Raw genomic sequence first — 15,453 nt, 5'->3', positions numbered from 1 at the left:
GAAACATTTTGAAGGGGAGGGGGTACATGATTAATTACTCAAATACTTGATTTGAGAGGTAGAAAGACTGGTTTGGCGTAAAAATATAGCAGGAAATCGGCAATAGCCTCTGATGATGAGCATAATACATTAATACGCCAACGATCGTGTTAGCAACGCCAATCATATTCATAAGGCATAATGTGATATGAATTGAAGTCATAACTACTGATAATTCAACTATTACGATATAAAATAAATATTTAACAATTTTCCTACACCAATATAAAAAAAGATGATTATCTTGCTGCAGATACATTAGATCATTTACATTGGTAATGATAAATTTCGGGGCAAGGATCTTTACAAATCTAACCCAAAACAGCCGTAGCCATATTTTGAGATAAATATAACCACAGAAAGTTTTGTCAACCTATAGCATTAACGCCTAAAAGGAATAAGTGATATAACAACTCCATTTTGAATTTAATTAATAAAGATATAACATGTAAAATATTTTAAAAGAAAATTAAACTTTGTCCAGGTGAATAGGAGTTTTTTGGGACTGATTATCGCTGTTCCTCAGTCCGAAATATTCGTCGTCATCGCCCTCGTCTACGTAACCGCCAGGGGAGGCGTGGCTTTCTTCGTCGTCAAAATCTCCTTGATTTATCGAGATATATAATAAAGACATTAATCATTCTTTCGTTTATTCTTTAAAATATCTCTTCCATTTTTTATTTTCTAGTTTCTATTTCACACCCCCCCCCCCCCCACCTTCCCTTCATTATTATTTTGGCGAAATTATTAAGATGAAGTTTATTTATGGAGAATAAATTTGGAGTAAAAAAAAAATTACCATCCAATTTTTTGAAAGGCGATTCTGGTATCGAATCTAATTTGATTCGCTTAGAGGGTGTTTCTGGATCTGAACAAATTTTTTTTTCGATAAAAATATTAATTTTAAAATAAATATATGCGACTTGATAGCGCTGTTAAATTATCTAACCCTTGACCCCGTCTCTATGGTGTTAAGTCAAGCTTTTAGCCTAAAAAATTGAATTAAACCTCCCAAAAGTTGGGTCTTGACTTGATGATCGATTAGAATATTTTGTGGATAAAAACATGGCTATGCTGTTTTATAGTTTGACTGAAAGTTTAGTCAGTTTAACAACATTACAACTTAGTTCATCAAAAAGTTCTAGTTCAAAATAAAAAGGGCGAGCTTCATAAGGTTCACAAAATTTTATTGGAGGTGTGTACCCGGCATAGAAATGGGGACAATAAAAAACTAAACTTTCAAATAAATATTCAAGCCAGCGAATCATATTTAATTTATCAGTCGAAAATTTTTAAATATTCAGGTCAGCCAGTAAAAAAAACTGAAGCCAGGGTAAGAAGTTGGTGTAGGTGTATCAGAGTTTGAAAGAGGGAAAAATTTTCAATGATTTTTTTTGGCCAAAAATTGATGATTTCAAAATCCAGAAAGTTTTTTTTTTTACAAAAGAAAAAATTATGAATTTTAAAGGTAAAATTTGATCAAAAAGCTTGTTTGAAAAGCAATTCTCAAAAAAGAGGATTTTTTGAAGAGATTTTCAAACTTTCTCTCTGGCCATGTATATATAAATTATTAATCGCGTTTGCTAATGGTCTGTAAATAAATGAATCAGAATGCAGATAGCATAATTTATCATTTAAACTGTTAGCCTAAAAAAAAAAAAAAAAAAAAATGTAGGTACCTTTCGTTTCGTTTACGTCGAGCGTATTCTGTTTGTTCGTGAGACCATGTGGCTGCCTATTAAATCCGCTCCCGAATATGGAACGTTCTTCATCTTCGATCATGTTCAAGCTGAGCACTTGTTTATTGATCATATCCGCGATCGCCTTAACAGCCGATGACATTTGCTGGTTGTAAAGCTATTTAACATATAAAAAAATAATTATAATGCATAAGATGCAAGTGTTTAATATAAAAAAAAATATATAGTTCCATCATAAGAAACCATTAGGTTTCCTTTTTATCTCTCTCTCATATAAAAAGGATCATTAAAGGATTCGATTCACGAAATCACGTGCCTAAAGTGAACGAATCTTCAAGATGGACTATAACAATCCGATTGAACAAAACGATACGTTACCCCCAAATCCCGATTTTCAAAATTTTAAATTCCTAAAAAGTCGAGAGTCGAACCGGTAAGTTACAACGTTTCGACCACGGTCTTAATTTTGAAAGAACTAATTTTCATTTCCGGTTAATTTTTGAACAAATTTAAATCGGTTCTTCCCAATTTGGGAAAATTCGCACAGATTCTTTCAGATCTGCTAAGTTAAATTTTTTTTAAAAATTTTATAACAATATCTATTATTTGTGTTACCCGAAGATAATAGACTTTATGATTTACATCAAAACAAAACTTGATGGCCAACTTTTAGGAAGAATTTAAAAATACTTCTTCAAAAATTTTTTAAACTAGCTTTCAATTATAAAGACTTCATCGTAAGCGTTAAATAAATTCGAACCTTAGAAAGCGACTGAGAATCCGAGAAAAGAACCCTGTCTGGCGATTTAGATCGGGTGGTTCTCCCAAATCCTCTCAGGGTCTTTATAAGTTTTCCGCACCCGCCCGTCTCCTTCCATTGCATGAGCCGTTTGGAAGGGGGAGCCAGGTTGAGATCGGTAACTAGGTCAGAACTATCGGCCAATTGTCGTTTCATTTCGTCTCCGTTTAAACCCTTCTGGGAGTCCACGAGCAGTTTCCTCTTGTGGTGAAAGCCCGGGCCCGAACCGGTTTTAACAGAGGGTTTGGCGGGGGGTATCGTTTGGGAAATGGAGGCGCTCGAGGAAGTGGGAATGCCCAGTTTAGAGGAAGCATCAGCAGAGCGAGAAGCTGATTAAGATTGATTGATCGATGACAAGGTTATAATATTTAACATATTAAAATTAAACATAATATGCCGAATTTTAGAAAAATAGTAATTTAAATAAAATTTCTAAATAAATATAAACATAGTTGATTGAATGAATATTACAAGAGAGCGCCGTTACGTCTAAGGGCTCCAGGGCGAAAATTTCCCGTTGATCAAAAGCGCTACCCAGGTTAAAGGTAGTCGCATTGTTGTACGATAGATTGTAAGAGGGCGTAGTGTCCATGTTATTTTTATCGAGGATACTACTGGCTCCATCTACCACACTTTGAAAGAGCACGGAGGCCTGATCGACACCACCCAATGTAGTTGGCTGTAACGTGGATGGGGTTGTGGAAATGTCGGCCTGTGGCATAGCTGCAATTACATATATCGGGGTAGATAGGTATATAATAATTATTCTCGCAAATTTGTCTCTTACTGAGCAGGGCAAATGTTCTAAGCACAAAACAGTAGTTCTAAACTACGATACACAAATGCTTGGAGTAAAGTAATCATAGAATTTCTCGGCATTTATTTTTAAGAAAATTACAAATAAAATTTGAAATAGTGACAAACTCGGTTGATCGTCCATGTCGTCATCCACATCCGGAAGTGAGGCTACACTCAGGGGAGCTTCATCGAAGAGGCTATTATCGCCAATAAAACCTTCACCTATATTGTGTATGATTTATTTAAAAATTTATTTACATAAATGTCATTTTATAACTAAATAACAGCCAAAATTTGGGGTTCGGCTAAAAATTTTTTTTTTACCCAATAATCCGGCCTCAGAAGAACTCGCTCCGAACCCGTCATCGCGAAGCGGCTTGTCGTAAAACGAGTCCAGGCTCAAGGTCCCCGGTTCTTCCATCAAATTCATATCCTTTGAAATGGCTGATCCGTCGACCTCTCGCCGAAAATCGTCAATGGAGGAAGAATCTTGGCCCATTTTGTCTGCCAAAGGGTCCGCCAAGGCATACATGTTGTCGGTTTCGTCCATCAGGTGATTTCCCGCATCTCCGCCATTTTGGAAATGATGAGGATCAATGGAAAAATCGTCTGCTCCGAAGTCGGTTATCACACCTGGAGAAAAAAATATTTTTAAAGTTTGTTCAAAATAAGGTTTCAAAACAACAATGTCCAACGTTGGTAAAGGTCAATAATTACAACTTTTATTTTCAAATGTTAATCAACGGAAAATCGAAAAACGTAAATACAATTCAACAAAGAAAGATTCATTCCATTATTTGCACCAAAGAAGATTATTCTTTCAAATGTATAGGATTTGAATTCTTGAGTCATTAAAGGTGGGGGGAAAAATCAAAATGAGTTTATCTGGGTGCGATAATCCATACATTTTTTTTATTTAATAAATTTAATTTTAATATTTAATTTTCAAATTATTCTAAAAAAATAAGAAAATAGATAGATTCCACATGTTGGCAAAAATGTGGGGTTCATTCCAAGAAGAAAAAAACGTGGCGGAAATACGAGCGCGTTTCTTGATAAAAAAAAAATATGGCGTTTTAAAAGTTGTGATTTTTCTCCAAAAAAATACGCTTAAACCTAAATGAGCCCTATATAGGAGATGCGATAGATGCAAGTGCGTATCGGGCCTAATTTTTCAAGCCCGCCATTTTTTTTTTATAATATTTTGCCCAGCCAGGCCCGTATTTACTTAAATACAGAAATTAATTTATATAAATTACTCAAAATAAACGATATATGTTTATATGCCGTCTACTTTCTTTAAATAAAATCGCGTATTTTTATTTTACATTAAAAAAAATTCAAAAACTGATAAATTTAAGATATATTTTAGAAAAATTTCTAAGGTACAACCCGGTCCCAATTTTCTTTAAAAAAAATATTAGGCCGGGTTCCGGCCGGGCCTACTTTAGCAGATCTCTAACGGAGTTAATGAAAGAGATATGTATAAATATTTATGGCTAAGTCACGAATGTTCTCCGATAATATTGCGAAGGTTCTAAATATTTAAATAATTTCAATACTATTTATATGTATAAATTGATTTGGAACTAGTTATATTGGGTAATTTAAAAAAAAAAGGAAAGTTTTGAATGTAATAAGTATATATTAAAAATTATAACAATTTTTCTAACATGCTATGTAATGGATAACTAAATTAGCCCAGACCATTCAAGAAACCGATAATAAATTTACCCCAAGTTGAGAATACATTCAGATCGAGTTCAGTAACCAATAAAAAAATCTGGTTGTTTTGTCCCCCCTAGAAGAAAATAAAACCAATTTTTTCGGAAATCTTTAGGGTCTAAACTAGCTTCTGTTAACCTCACTAGAGATACTAGCTCATAATATTCAGGATTTTAAAAAAAAAGTATGCAGAAAATTTATTTACTTACCAAAACCATCGCCATTAAAATGGACAAAGGAAAAATCTTCCTTGAGAGTGATTTCATCCTCCCGTGCTTGATTGAGAGATCCTACAAGATCCATATCACTAAAAAAAATATAGAATTAAACATAAATAATTTATATATGAATTTATTATAATTAGGTTTGGTAATAAAAATCTTTTTTTTTTAAATAACACAGATATTTTTGTATCAAATGGAATCTTCTTCTGTAGAATTTAATTTAGAAATAAATTTTCAAGCCTGGCTCAACTCAATTTCACGATAGATGCGAATTTAGTGTATTTTTTTTAGGCTCAGCATATGTTTTACGTTTGCGATGAGAAACAAAAATTAGGTTTTATTTTTGCTTAGTTTGAGCCAGACCATTATTCTTAATATATGTACATACAAACTTGAGATCTGAGAGCGCAGTGTCAAATTGATGAAAGACTTGAGGTAACGTTAAAGTAGTAAGAGCGGAACTAGAGGTACCAGTCCCTAATAAATAATTGGCACTTCCATCTTTGGATAAAGGATCATACAAGTCGCCCATGTGTCCACCAACCACTGTCATCGGTAAATCTATGGCCCCTGGTCTGAAAGCCATCTTAATTTTTACGAAAGCCTCATTACAATCCGCTAATAGGTATTTCGCCTTCCTGCTGTATATGCGCACCACACCTAAGAGTAGGTGGCCGGATGTTCGTAAGGCCATTTTGACCTAAAATAGAATTGAATTTCCATAAAAATTATGAATTATTGCTAGTTATTTCAGAGATCGGGAGAATTGAACAAAGTACAAGGCCCTGGCCTAATTTTTTTTAGGACCTTCCGAAAAAATTTTCGAAATACAAAAATCTGGGCAGGGCCATGCAAATGGTACCTCTACAGGTTTCTGATTTAATATAAAATGTTATACAAATTAACACTATAATAGGGTAATTCCATGACAAATCGACCAAAATAAAGTGATCTTCGTGCGACTTCAAAATGGGCGAATTGGGCATGAAGGTTAAATAGATTGTGTATTTTATATAAATCCAAATTTTAAAAACCCTAGCTTAAACATACCCCTAGTTAAGAGACTTCAAAGGAGCCTTTTCCTCTTTTAACGAATCTTAAAATACTCAAAATTAGGGATACACCGATCCGATCCTCCGATATTGGTTCAAAACTGATCCGATATTCCATAATTCAGGAACCCTATTTTTTTAAAAAGATTCTTTGATTTAAAGTATATAATAAGTGGCGTTATTATTATAAAAAAAAAACATTTAAAATACTATAAATCTATTTTAAAAAAAAATTAATAAAATTTAGGGGGTGTTGTGCATTTGCATTGCAAAAAAAAAATGAAAAGTAAAAAGATTTGATCAGGTTTTTTATAAGTATCGGCCCAATCCGATATTTTTGGAAAACGTTAAATACCGGCACCGATTTGATCCGATATTCCATATCAGCACATCTCCTACTCAAAATGTTTTTGGTCTAAACTAACAGATTCTATATCATCTTTGTAGCCCTTAAAATTCTGCTTGAGAAAATAGGAATTTCAGTGTCGGTATTTCCGGTAAGACAAAAAAAAATTATTTTGAAGAGTATTCCATTTAAAAATGGCGAAACTCATGAAATACGTTTATTGCCAATATATTTATATATATATAAATAAAAATATTGATGGTAAAAATATGAATTAAAATTTTATTTAGTTTTTTTTTATAATTTTAGGAATAAAAAAATCAATTATAGAGGGCACAATATAGGAAAATCAATTCTAAATGATTTTTGAAACGATGGAACTCAGCAAATAGGTTTATTACCAATTATTTTAAATATTTAAGTAAAAAAATATTAATGGAGAAACTTAGTAGTAAAATTTTATTTAGTTTATTATAATTTTAAGAATAAAAAAAGCAATTTTAGAGGGCGCTATAATTTTTTTAAAATTCTCTCCAATTGGGATCGCATGTATATGTTATAAATCAATCTGGCATCATGATATCGTTCGCGCATGTTTCTATGGGACCCTTGAAAAGAAGAAGGCAAAATAACGGCTCTTCCTATAGGTAAATTAATATAAAACCATATGCTTTTGAAATATGATCCATAAGCCCTGAATAATCCTTTACACGTTATTTTGAGTAGACTAATTTTATATAATTCAAATTATTAGACTCGACTTGGACATAAGAATCAACAACATCTTGATAAAATAATGGCTTAGCATAAAGAATAGAATAAGATTAAAAATCTCAGCACGAATAGCCTAATCTTGATATTATACATTGCAACAAAGTTATATTTGCTCTTGTTCCCTTGTTAAATGGCCCATTAAATTTCATATCACTATGTCATCCATGATGGTTTCATGTTACCATCGAACTTCACATTTATATACTGCCAATGGCGTTTCCCCAAAAATGTGCACAATCATGTGATTGAAAATCGTTTACTTTTAAAAATAAAATTCGGCCTGTGACATTCATTTATTAACGTCAAATAAATACATATGCTATTAGCTTTAAACCATTGGGTGAGGTTGAGAAGGCCGAAGAAATGAAGGCTCAGTTAGAAAACCGCCCTGTAACAAAGGTAAATATGACTTTTAGCCCACAATCGTGCCAATGATAGAAGATTTAATATTCCCACTATTGATGAAGTAGCCATGATGGAGAACCAACTTTTCCACGTGATGTTTAAAGTTTATCCACGAAATGCTGATTCAAATCTAGTTATCTTAAATATTCTTACCCCAAATCCTATGGTGTATCCTTGGTGTACTGATATGAAATTTAATGGGCCATTTAACAAGGGAACAAGATCAAATATAACTATGTTACAATTTAAAATATCCAGATTAGCTATTCGTGCTGACATTTTTAATCCTATTCTTTATGCTGGGCGACTTATTTCATCAATATGTTGTTGATTCTTATCCCCAAGTCGAAGCTAACAATTTGAATCATATAAAATTAAACCAATCAAAATTACGTGTGTAGGATTATTCAGGGCTTATAATTCATATTTCAAAAGCATAAGATAATATTAATTTACCTATAGGGAGAGCCGTTATTTTGCCTTCTTCTTTTCAGGAGTCCCACAGAAACGTGTGTGAACGATGTCATGATGCTATGGCAATCGTTTCTAAGTATGGTAAGCTGGATTTATTTAGAAAATTAACGAAAATCTCTATAAAGGCCAGAACCCTTCAGATAGATATGATTTATTAGCCAGAGTTATTCATTCAAAATTATTAGAATTATTACATGATATTATCAAAAAGAAAGAGATTTTATTTGGCAAATGTTAGGCATACCTTTATATCATAGAGTTTCCAATGAAAGGATTGCCTCATGCTCATTATAATGTGCGAAAATAATAAATCGAAACAGCTGAATGTATAGATAATTTTGTTCAAGCTGAAATCCCAGATAAAAATTACATGATATTGTAACTCGCTTTACGGTACATGCACCCTGTGGTATTTTTGAATCCTCATGCATGGAAAATGATTCGGGTTCAAATTTTACTAAAGATTTTCAAAAAAGATCTCAACACAATGCGAATGGATATCAATTTTATCAATGTAGAGATAAGAATTCTGATCCCACGTCATTCTTGGTGGGCTGGCTTTCTGCTCGTATTTATATATTTAAGTAAGAAAAAATATTAATGGAGAAAATAGGCATTAAAATTTTATTTAGTTTTTATAATAGAAATAAATAAATCAGTTATAGAGGGCGCTATTTTTAAAGTTAATTATAATTATACCATCAATATTTCTATAAAATTATTATATACATAAAAAATATTTTTTTGAATCCCAATATAAAGAAAATAATAATTATTTTGATAGATAGCGCCCTCTATAATTGCTTTTTTTATTCCTAAAATTATGATAAACCAAATAAAATTTTCTACTAATTTTCTCCATTAATATTTTTTACTTAAATATTTAAAATAATTGGTAATAAACATATTTGCTGAGTTCCATCGTTTCAAATACCATTTATAATTAATTTTTCTATATAGCACCCTCTATAATTGCTTTTTTTATTCCTAAAATTATAATAAACTAAATAAAATAGCAAGAAAGCCGCTGTTTTTACTTTTATTGTCCCTGAACCTCCTTATACTATCAGCATGATCGGAACTATGGATATCTCAAAAAAAAATAAAAAATCAAAGAATTTTATTTAGTTAAATATTTATTAGCATCTCTATCGTAGTTACCATTTTTATCAAAATATCCTTAGAATCTGATATGTTCAAACTTTTAATTATAAAAATTATTTTAGGTATAACTATAGTTATACAATAATTTTCACCATTAATATTTTTTACTTAAATATTTAAAATAATTGGTAATGAACATATTTGCCGAGTTTGTTCCATCATTTCAAATACCCTTTATAATTGATTTTTCTATTCCTAAAATTATAAAAAAAAAAACTAAAAAAAAATTTAGATTAATATTTTTATTTATATATATAATTATATTGGCCATTTCATGAGTTTCACAATTTTAAATGGGACACTCTTTAAAATAATTTATTTTGTATTACCAGAAATATTGACACTGAAATTACTAATTGCTTTTTCTTAAAGAGAATTTTAAGGGCTGCATAAAATTTGTTACTTCAAGAATATTTTAAGTATTTTAAGATTCATCACAAGAGGAAAAAGCTCTCATGCCAAGTTTCATTTATTTTAAAAAAATGATCATCTGAATCACTGGTCGATTTATCATGGAATCACCCATTACGATTATATTCTCATTACATTTTAAAACAAACAACTTTTTTTTATTAGATTATTAGGGAACAATATTGTTCATTTTTTCAAAATAAAATAAAAAATCCATTCAATTTTAAATACTAGTTTATTATGAATAGTGTTGCTAAACAGTTCCATTTTTATGAATGGTTAACCACAGATTTTAGCTAACAAAATATTATAAAAGTCTGGAGAATTTGTTTATAGCTGGCAGAAAGGTCTGGACTTCTATTGACAAAATCTCAATATAATATTGTATAAACCTTTTTTTTAAAAAAATTACGCCATTTAACAATAGTTAAAGGACCGATTTTTAAAAATATGTGAGAATTAAGATTTCATTTAATCAGAGTTTTCATAAGTGATAGAAAGGTTGGTACCTCTATTTGCCAAATTATTTGGGTTAAAACCTTAATTGGGCCATTTTTCAATTGACCCAAATCGAGAGGTTAAATACTAGTAGCGTTGTTAAAAGGCTCAATTTATGGCGATTTTCAAAAATGGCTACCTCAATATTTTATCCTGAAAAATATTATGCGATGCCTAAAGATTATGCTCATAGATGGCACATAGGATTGAACATCTGTTGGCAAAATCTCGACACTTAGGCAATGTCTTCCTAGCTATAATGTTGAGTTATTTCTAAAAATTGGCTTAAATCGAGCCATGTAGCGCGCTACTTTTTTCAGTAGCGGTAGCTATAGCGCGCTAAAAAAAATAGCGATAGCGGTAGCTCGCTACTAATTTAGAAAGTAGCGAAGTAGCTTTCAATTTTACATAATAAATACATCTAAAAATTATTAAAATATATTTTTTATAAAATCTAAAATTATAATCCTTTTATTTAATTTAATTTTGAAATTTAAATTTATATTTAAAAATACACATTATTGTTATATATTAGATAAAAACAGTTGTTAAATAGCAATCTGTATTCAATTTATATTTTGCGCATTCATTAAATTATATATTTTTGAAATTCCGTTATTGGTATGTCCTAGCTTTTATCTTATTTTATATTTCATTTTACATTTTATATTAAGCATTATAAATCTTGTTATGTGTGAGATTGTTGAAGATATTGAAATTTCTTTGGAAAATGAGCAAAATATAGATGATCCTTTCCCAAAATTCAAGAAATATTTTAACCTTGAAGAAAAAATTAATACTGGATATCGGTTTCGGTGCAAGATGTGCCGCAAAATTATCTCTTCAAATCATACGAGCAGCTTTAATTTGAAAAAACATTAAAATGTAATATATTAAACAAATTTAATATCAATGTGTAGGCTAATCTTTAATTTTTAAAATAAATTAAAATCAAAAACCAATCATTTTTTTTATATATTCATAAATTTTATCTAAATTATTTAAAACATTTTAAAATAGTTATTTCAATCATTTTTATGTACTTATCTCCTACATAATTTTTATTCTAAGTATTTTATAATTTTAGACTGTGCACACTTCAAATTATAAAGAGATTGAAAAATATCTCAAAAGTTTGGGGTAATGGAAGAAGATAAACCTACTTCCAAATCAAATTTAATACAAACAAAATTAACCAATTTGGATTCATCAACACCTGGTGTATCACAAAAATTGGCTGACAAAGTCATTATGAACTTTATAATAGATACAGTTCAATCATTATCCTTGGTGGATAATGATTCTTTTATAAAGATGATAAACACTTTTTCTCCACGGACCAAGATATTTTGCCGGCAGACATTGATGGCAAGAATTTTGGAGAGCTTTAAGGAAATGAAAGAATCTTTGATATTAAATCTATCAGATGTCTCCTACGTCTGTACAACGGCAGATTGATGGACTCACAATAGAAGGTAAAAATGTTTATCTGATTTATAATATGTCATATTTTTAGAGCTTATTTAGGAGTAACTGCACATTAGATTGATCCTAAAAATCTTAAACGAAAATCTGTAGTGTTAGCTAAAGAATATAATTGACTGTCAAACTTATGACATTCTAGCCAATATTATTGCAGTAATCCATAGGTCTTACAAAATTCAAAACAAGGTTTGTAAGATGATTACGGATAATGGGTCTAATTTCCTGAAGGCCTTCAGGTTTTAAATTTATTATAATTTTTTTATAATATGATATAAATAATATAGAGTATTTGGGGAAGATAATAATAATAACAATACTAGTAATATTCCTGACAAAAATATTGAAGATGGAGAACAAGTAGAGGATGATGAAATGGAGTTTGAGATAATTGATGTTCATGACATCCTCGGTTTTAAATTATTTTATATTTAATTTTTCACCAATATAAAATAAATTTATAATATTTAGGATCTTCAATAAAGTCTTCTATGTTACCTACCATCATCGTTGTTCCTGCCACAACCTAAATTTAGTTGCGACAGTGGATGCTGAAGAGGATTATTTTCTAAATGCCAAGCTCTTTGGAATAAACAAAATAAGTCATCAAAGACGTCTGATATTTTCAAAAATAAAATTAGGTCGTTATTTATTGACACCAAACAATACAAGATGGAATAGTGTTTACAATGCTATGAAACTTTTAGCATTGTTTCTAGATGAGAAAAAAATGGAAATGAATTATATATTGGATCAAATGGGAATACAGTATTTTAATGTGGAGGAGCATACTTTTATTAAAGAATATACTGAAGTATTTTTAATTAACCTCTAGATGCTTTTTTTAAATCTAAAAATACTAATTTAAATATTTTTGATGATTTTTTCCATATAAAAAGTTTGTTTATTAAATTTAATACTGCATTGCCTCAAGTGCTAGTGCTGAACGATTATTTAGTATGGCAAAGCTTATACTTTCTGATTGTCGCTCTAGACTTGGGGATGACAGTACCGAAATGTTATTATTATTAAAATGCAATAATAAATAAATTATATATATATATATATATATGTAACAAATTATAGTCATGTTTTTATATCAATATTTTATTTGTGGAAATAAAGTTATGTAAAAAAAAATATTAAAAAAAAAATCAAAGTAGCGTAAAAAGTAGCTAATAGCGCGCTACTCATTTGAACTTTTTTTATAAAATAGCGGTAGCGATAGCGCGCTACTTTTAAAAGTAGCGTTTAACAACACTGCTAAATACTAGGTTAGGGGAACCATTGCTTAAATTTTTTATAAATAAAAAGATCATTTTATATGTTTTATGCAAATTTTGTGTTAAAAATATGGGTTGAGGAAGCAAAGATAATTTAAATTTGTCTAAACACAATTTTGTTTAAAATTTATTAAAAATATCTAGGGATGTAAGACACTTATTCTTCCAAATATAAAATACAGAGTAAAAAAAATTGGTTAAAATCGTTAACACCAAAAACTAATTTTCTTACAAAAAATGATCTTATCAAATTTTTCTTTCAAATGAACTCAAGTTAAGAAAATAGACAAGCTATCATTTATATAATTAAGTGCTCAGATTATTTAAAAACAATTTCGTAAATTATAAATCTTAATATAGTTTCATTTTTAAATATAAAAACAATATCAATAACTTCCAAAATATATTTAAAAGATATGTATGCTAATTAAATATTAATTTAACTGACAAGTATTCATAATACTAAAATTGTGTATATAAAAATTTAAAAAATATTTTAATTTTTTTATTCATCTTTATAAAAATAACCTTTGGTTGTAGTATTCCTTCCACACTATTTTCAATAGAGGTTTCATATACATGAGCTTTAGTCAACTTTTTTTCCCAATGAGCTGCTAGCCATATTTTTGCTAAAGGTCCTTTTTTACTCAATACAAATTGAGCATAAAACATTTGTCAAGCAAAAAAACCTAAAAAGATATTATAATAAATATATGATTTATAATTTAAATACTTTATAATTTAGAATTGAAATATTTATATAAGATTGAAGTTAATGTAATATAATAATATATCCCGCCTTCTGAGTTAATGTTTACTAACAATGAATAACGAATAAATTGGTCTCGTCAAAATCAGATAAATGAAAGTTGTCCTGTCTGTTTAGGCGTAATTAATGTGTCTATTTGACAGATTTGATGATATTTGACATGTTATTATTGAATTGTCTATAATAAAATACCATTAATTATAGATCTTTAAATCCTCTTATTATAATCTTTGACTGTAATATAAATTTATAAAAAGAATTATGTCTTTTATTTTTTTTATAAAAATTCTCTTTTTCTAAAAATTATTGCTTAAAGTGATATATTATATATATTCTTTGGAGGGGATTTTTGATAATTAAAATGACTGAAAACCCCAATTAAGGGTGTGATAAATTTTTTTTGTTAACTTACGAATTTTTTAATATTTGAATAATATGCATATTTACAGAGTCAAAATTCGTCCTCTAGTCGACTAGAGGACGAATATTTTATGAACTTGCTCATCGACTAGAGGACGAATATTTTATTAACTTGAGTCGTCGACTAGAGGACGAATATTTTATGAACTTGAGTCGTCGACTAGAGGACGAATATTTTATGAACTTAAGTCGTCGACTAGAGGACGAATATTTCAGATCTATTATTATTTATTATTAATTAAAATAGTTTATATTTTACTATTTTCGACTTCCAACTTGAGTCATGACTCGTGAATATAATTATATAGTTGAGCCGACTAGAGGACGAATATTTCTATGAACTTAAGTCGTCGACTAGAGGACGAATATTTCAAATTTGGTATTATTAATTAAGATATTTTTTGTATTTTACATTTCCTACTTTAGACCTTTATGACTCGTTAAGTTATTATAAATTATATAGTTGTGTCGGCTAGAGGACCAATAGTTCTATGAACTTGAGTCGACTAGAGGACGAAAATTTCAAATTAGTTATTATTATTTAAGATATTTTTTGTTTTTTACATTTTTTACTTTAGACTTTCATGAGTCGTTAATATAAATTATATAGTTGTGTCGACTAATCAATAGTTCTATGAACTTGAGTCGACGAGGACGAATATTTCAAAATAGATATTATTATTTAAGCTATTTGTTCTGTTATTTACATTTTAAGACTTCCAACCTGTGTCGTGAATACAAAATATATAGTTGTCGACTAGAGGGCGAATAGTTCTTTGAACTTTTGAGTCGTCAAATTAAGTCGACTAGAGGATGAACTTCTAATTAATTATTATTTAAGATATTTGTTCTGTTATTTACATTTTTTTACTTTAGACATCCAACTTGATTTAGGAATACAAATTATATAGTTGAGTCGACTAGAGGACGAATTTTTCAATGAACTAAAATCGTCAATTTAAGTTGACTAGAGGACGAATATTTCAAATTAATTATTATTATTTAAGATATTTGTTCTGTTATTTATATTTTATTACTTAAGACTTCCAACTTGAATCGTGAATACCAATTATTTACATAATTATCTTAT

At 29.4% G+C, this 15,453-nt stretch overlaps 1 protein-coding gene across 1 annotated transcript; it reads right to left on the bottom strand.

Annotated features, from left to right (window-relative positions):
• Nucleotides 1-508: 508 nt before the first annotated feature.
• On the bottom strand, nt 509-14,022 carry LOC135928124 (double-strand-break repair protein rad21 homolog). Its single transcript, XM_065464484.1, has 11 exons — nt 13,908-14,022; nt 13,703-13,863; nt 5,678-5,985; nt 5,271-5,368; nt 3,661-3,969; nt 3,463-3,558; nt 3,010-3,261; nt 2,500-2,867; nt 1,719-1,896; nt 839-907; nt 509-642 (listed from the first exon to the last, which is right to left on the bottom strand). Exons 2-11 carry the CDS (start codon nt 13,844-13,846, stop codon nt 509-511), a joined length of 1,956 nt encoding a protein of 651 aa, XP_065320556.1. The 5' UTR covers nt 13,847-13,863; nt 13,908-14,022.
• Nucleotides 14,023-15,453: the final 1,431 nt, after the last annotated feature.

The sequence above is a fragment of the Gordionus sp. m RMFG-2023 genome, chromosome 4 (genome assembly GCF_954871325.1).
Source record: "Gordionus sp. m RMFG-2023 chromosome 4, tfGorSpeb1-WG-v2, whole genome shotgun sequence".
NCBI lineage: Eukaryota > Metazoa > Nematomorpha > Gordioida > Chordodea > Parachordodidae > Gordionus > Gordionus sp. m RMFG-2023.
Note: the sequence above shows the minus strand (reverse complement) of the source record. Positions and strands in the feature narration are given on the sequence as shown.

What these genes read in the sequence shown, in the direction of transcription:
- LOC135928124 (XM_065464484.1), bottom strand. Translation starts at nt 13,846, where the DNA reads ATGTTTTATGCTCAATTTGTATTGAGTAAAAAAGGACCTTTAGCAAAA. An exon ending in AGACGTAACGGCGCTCTCTT is followed by an intron (nt 2,868 to 3,009) that starts GTAATATTCATT and finishes AATCTTAATCAG; the next exon opens with CTTCTCGCTCTGCTGATGCT. An exon ending in CGACGTAAACGAAACGAAAG is followed by an intron (nt 908 to 1,718) that starts GTACCTACATTT and finishes AAATTTGTTCAG; the next exon opens with ATCCAGAAACACCCTCTAAG.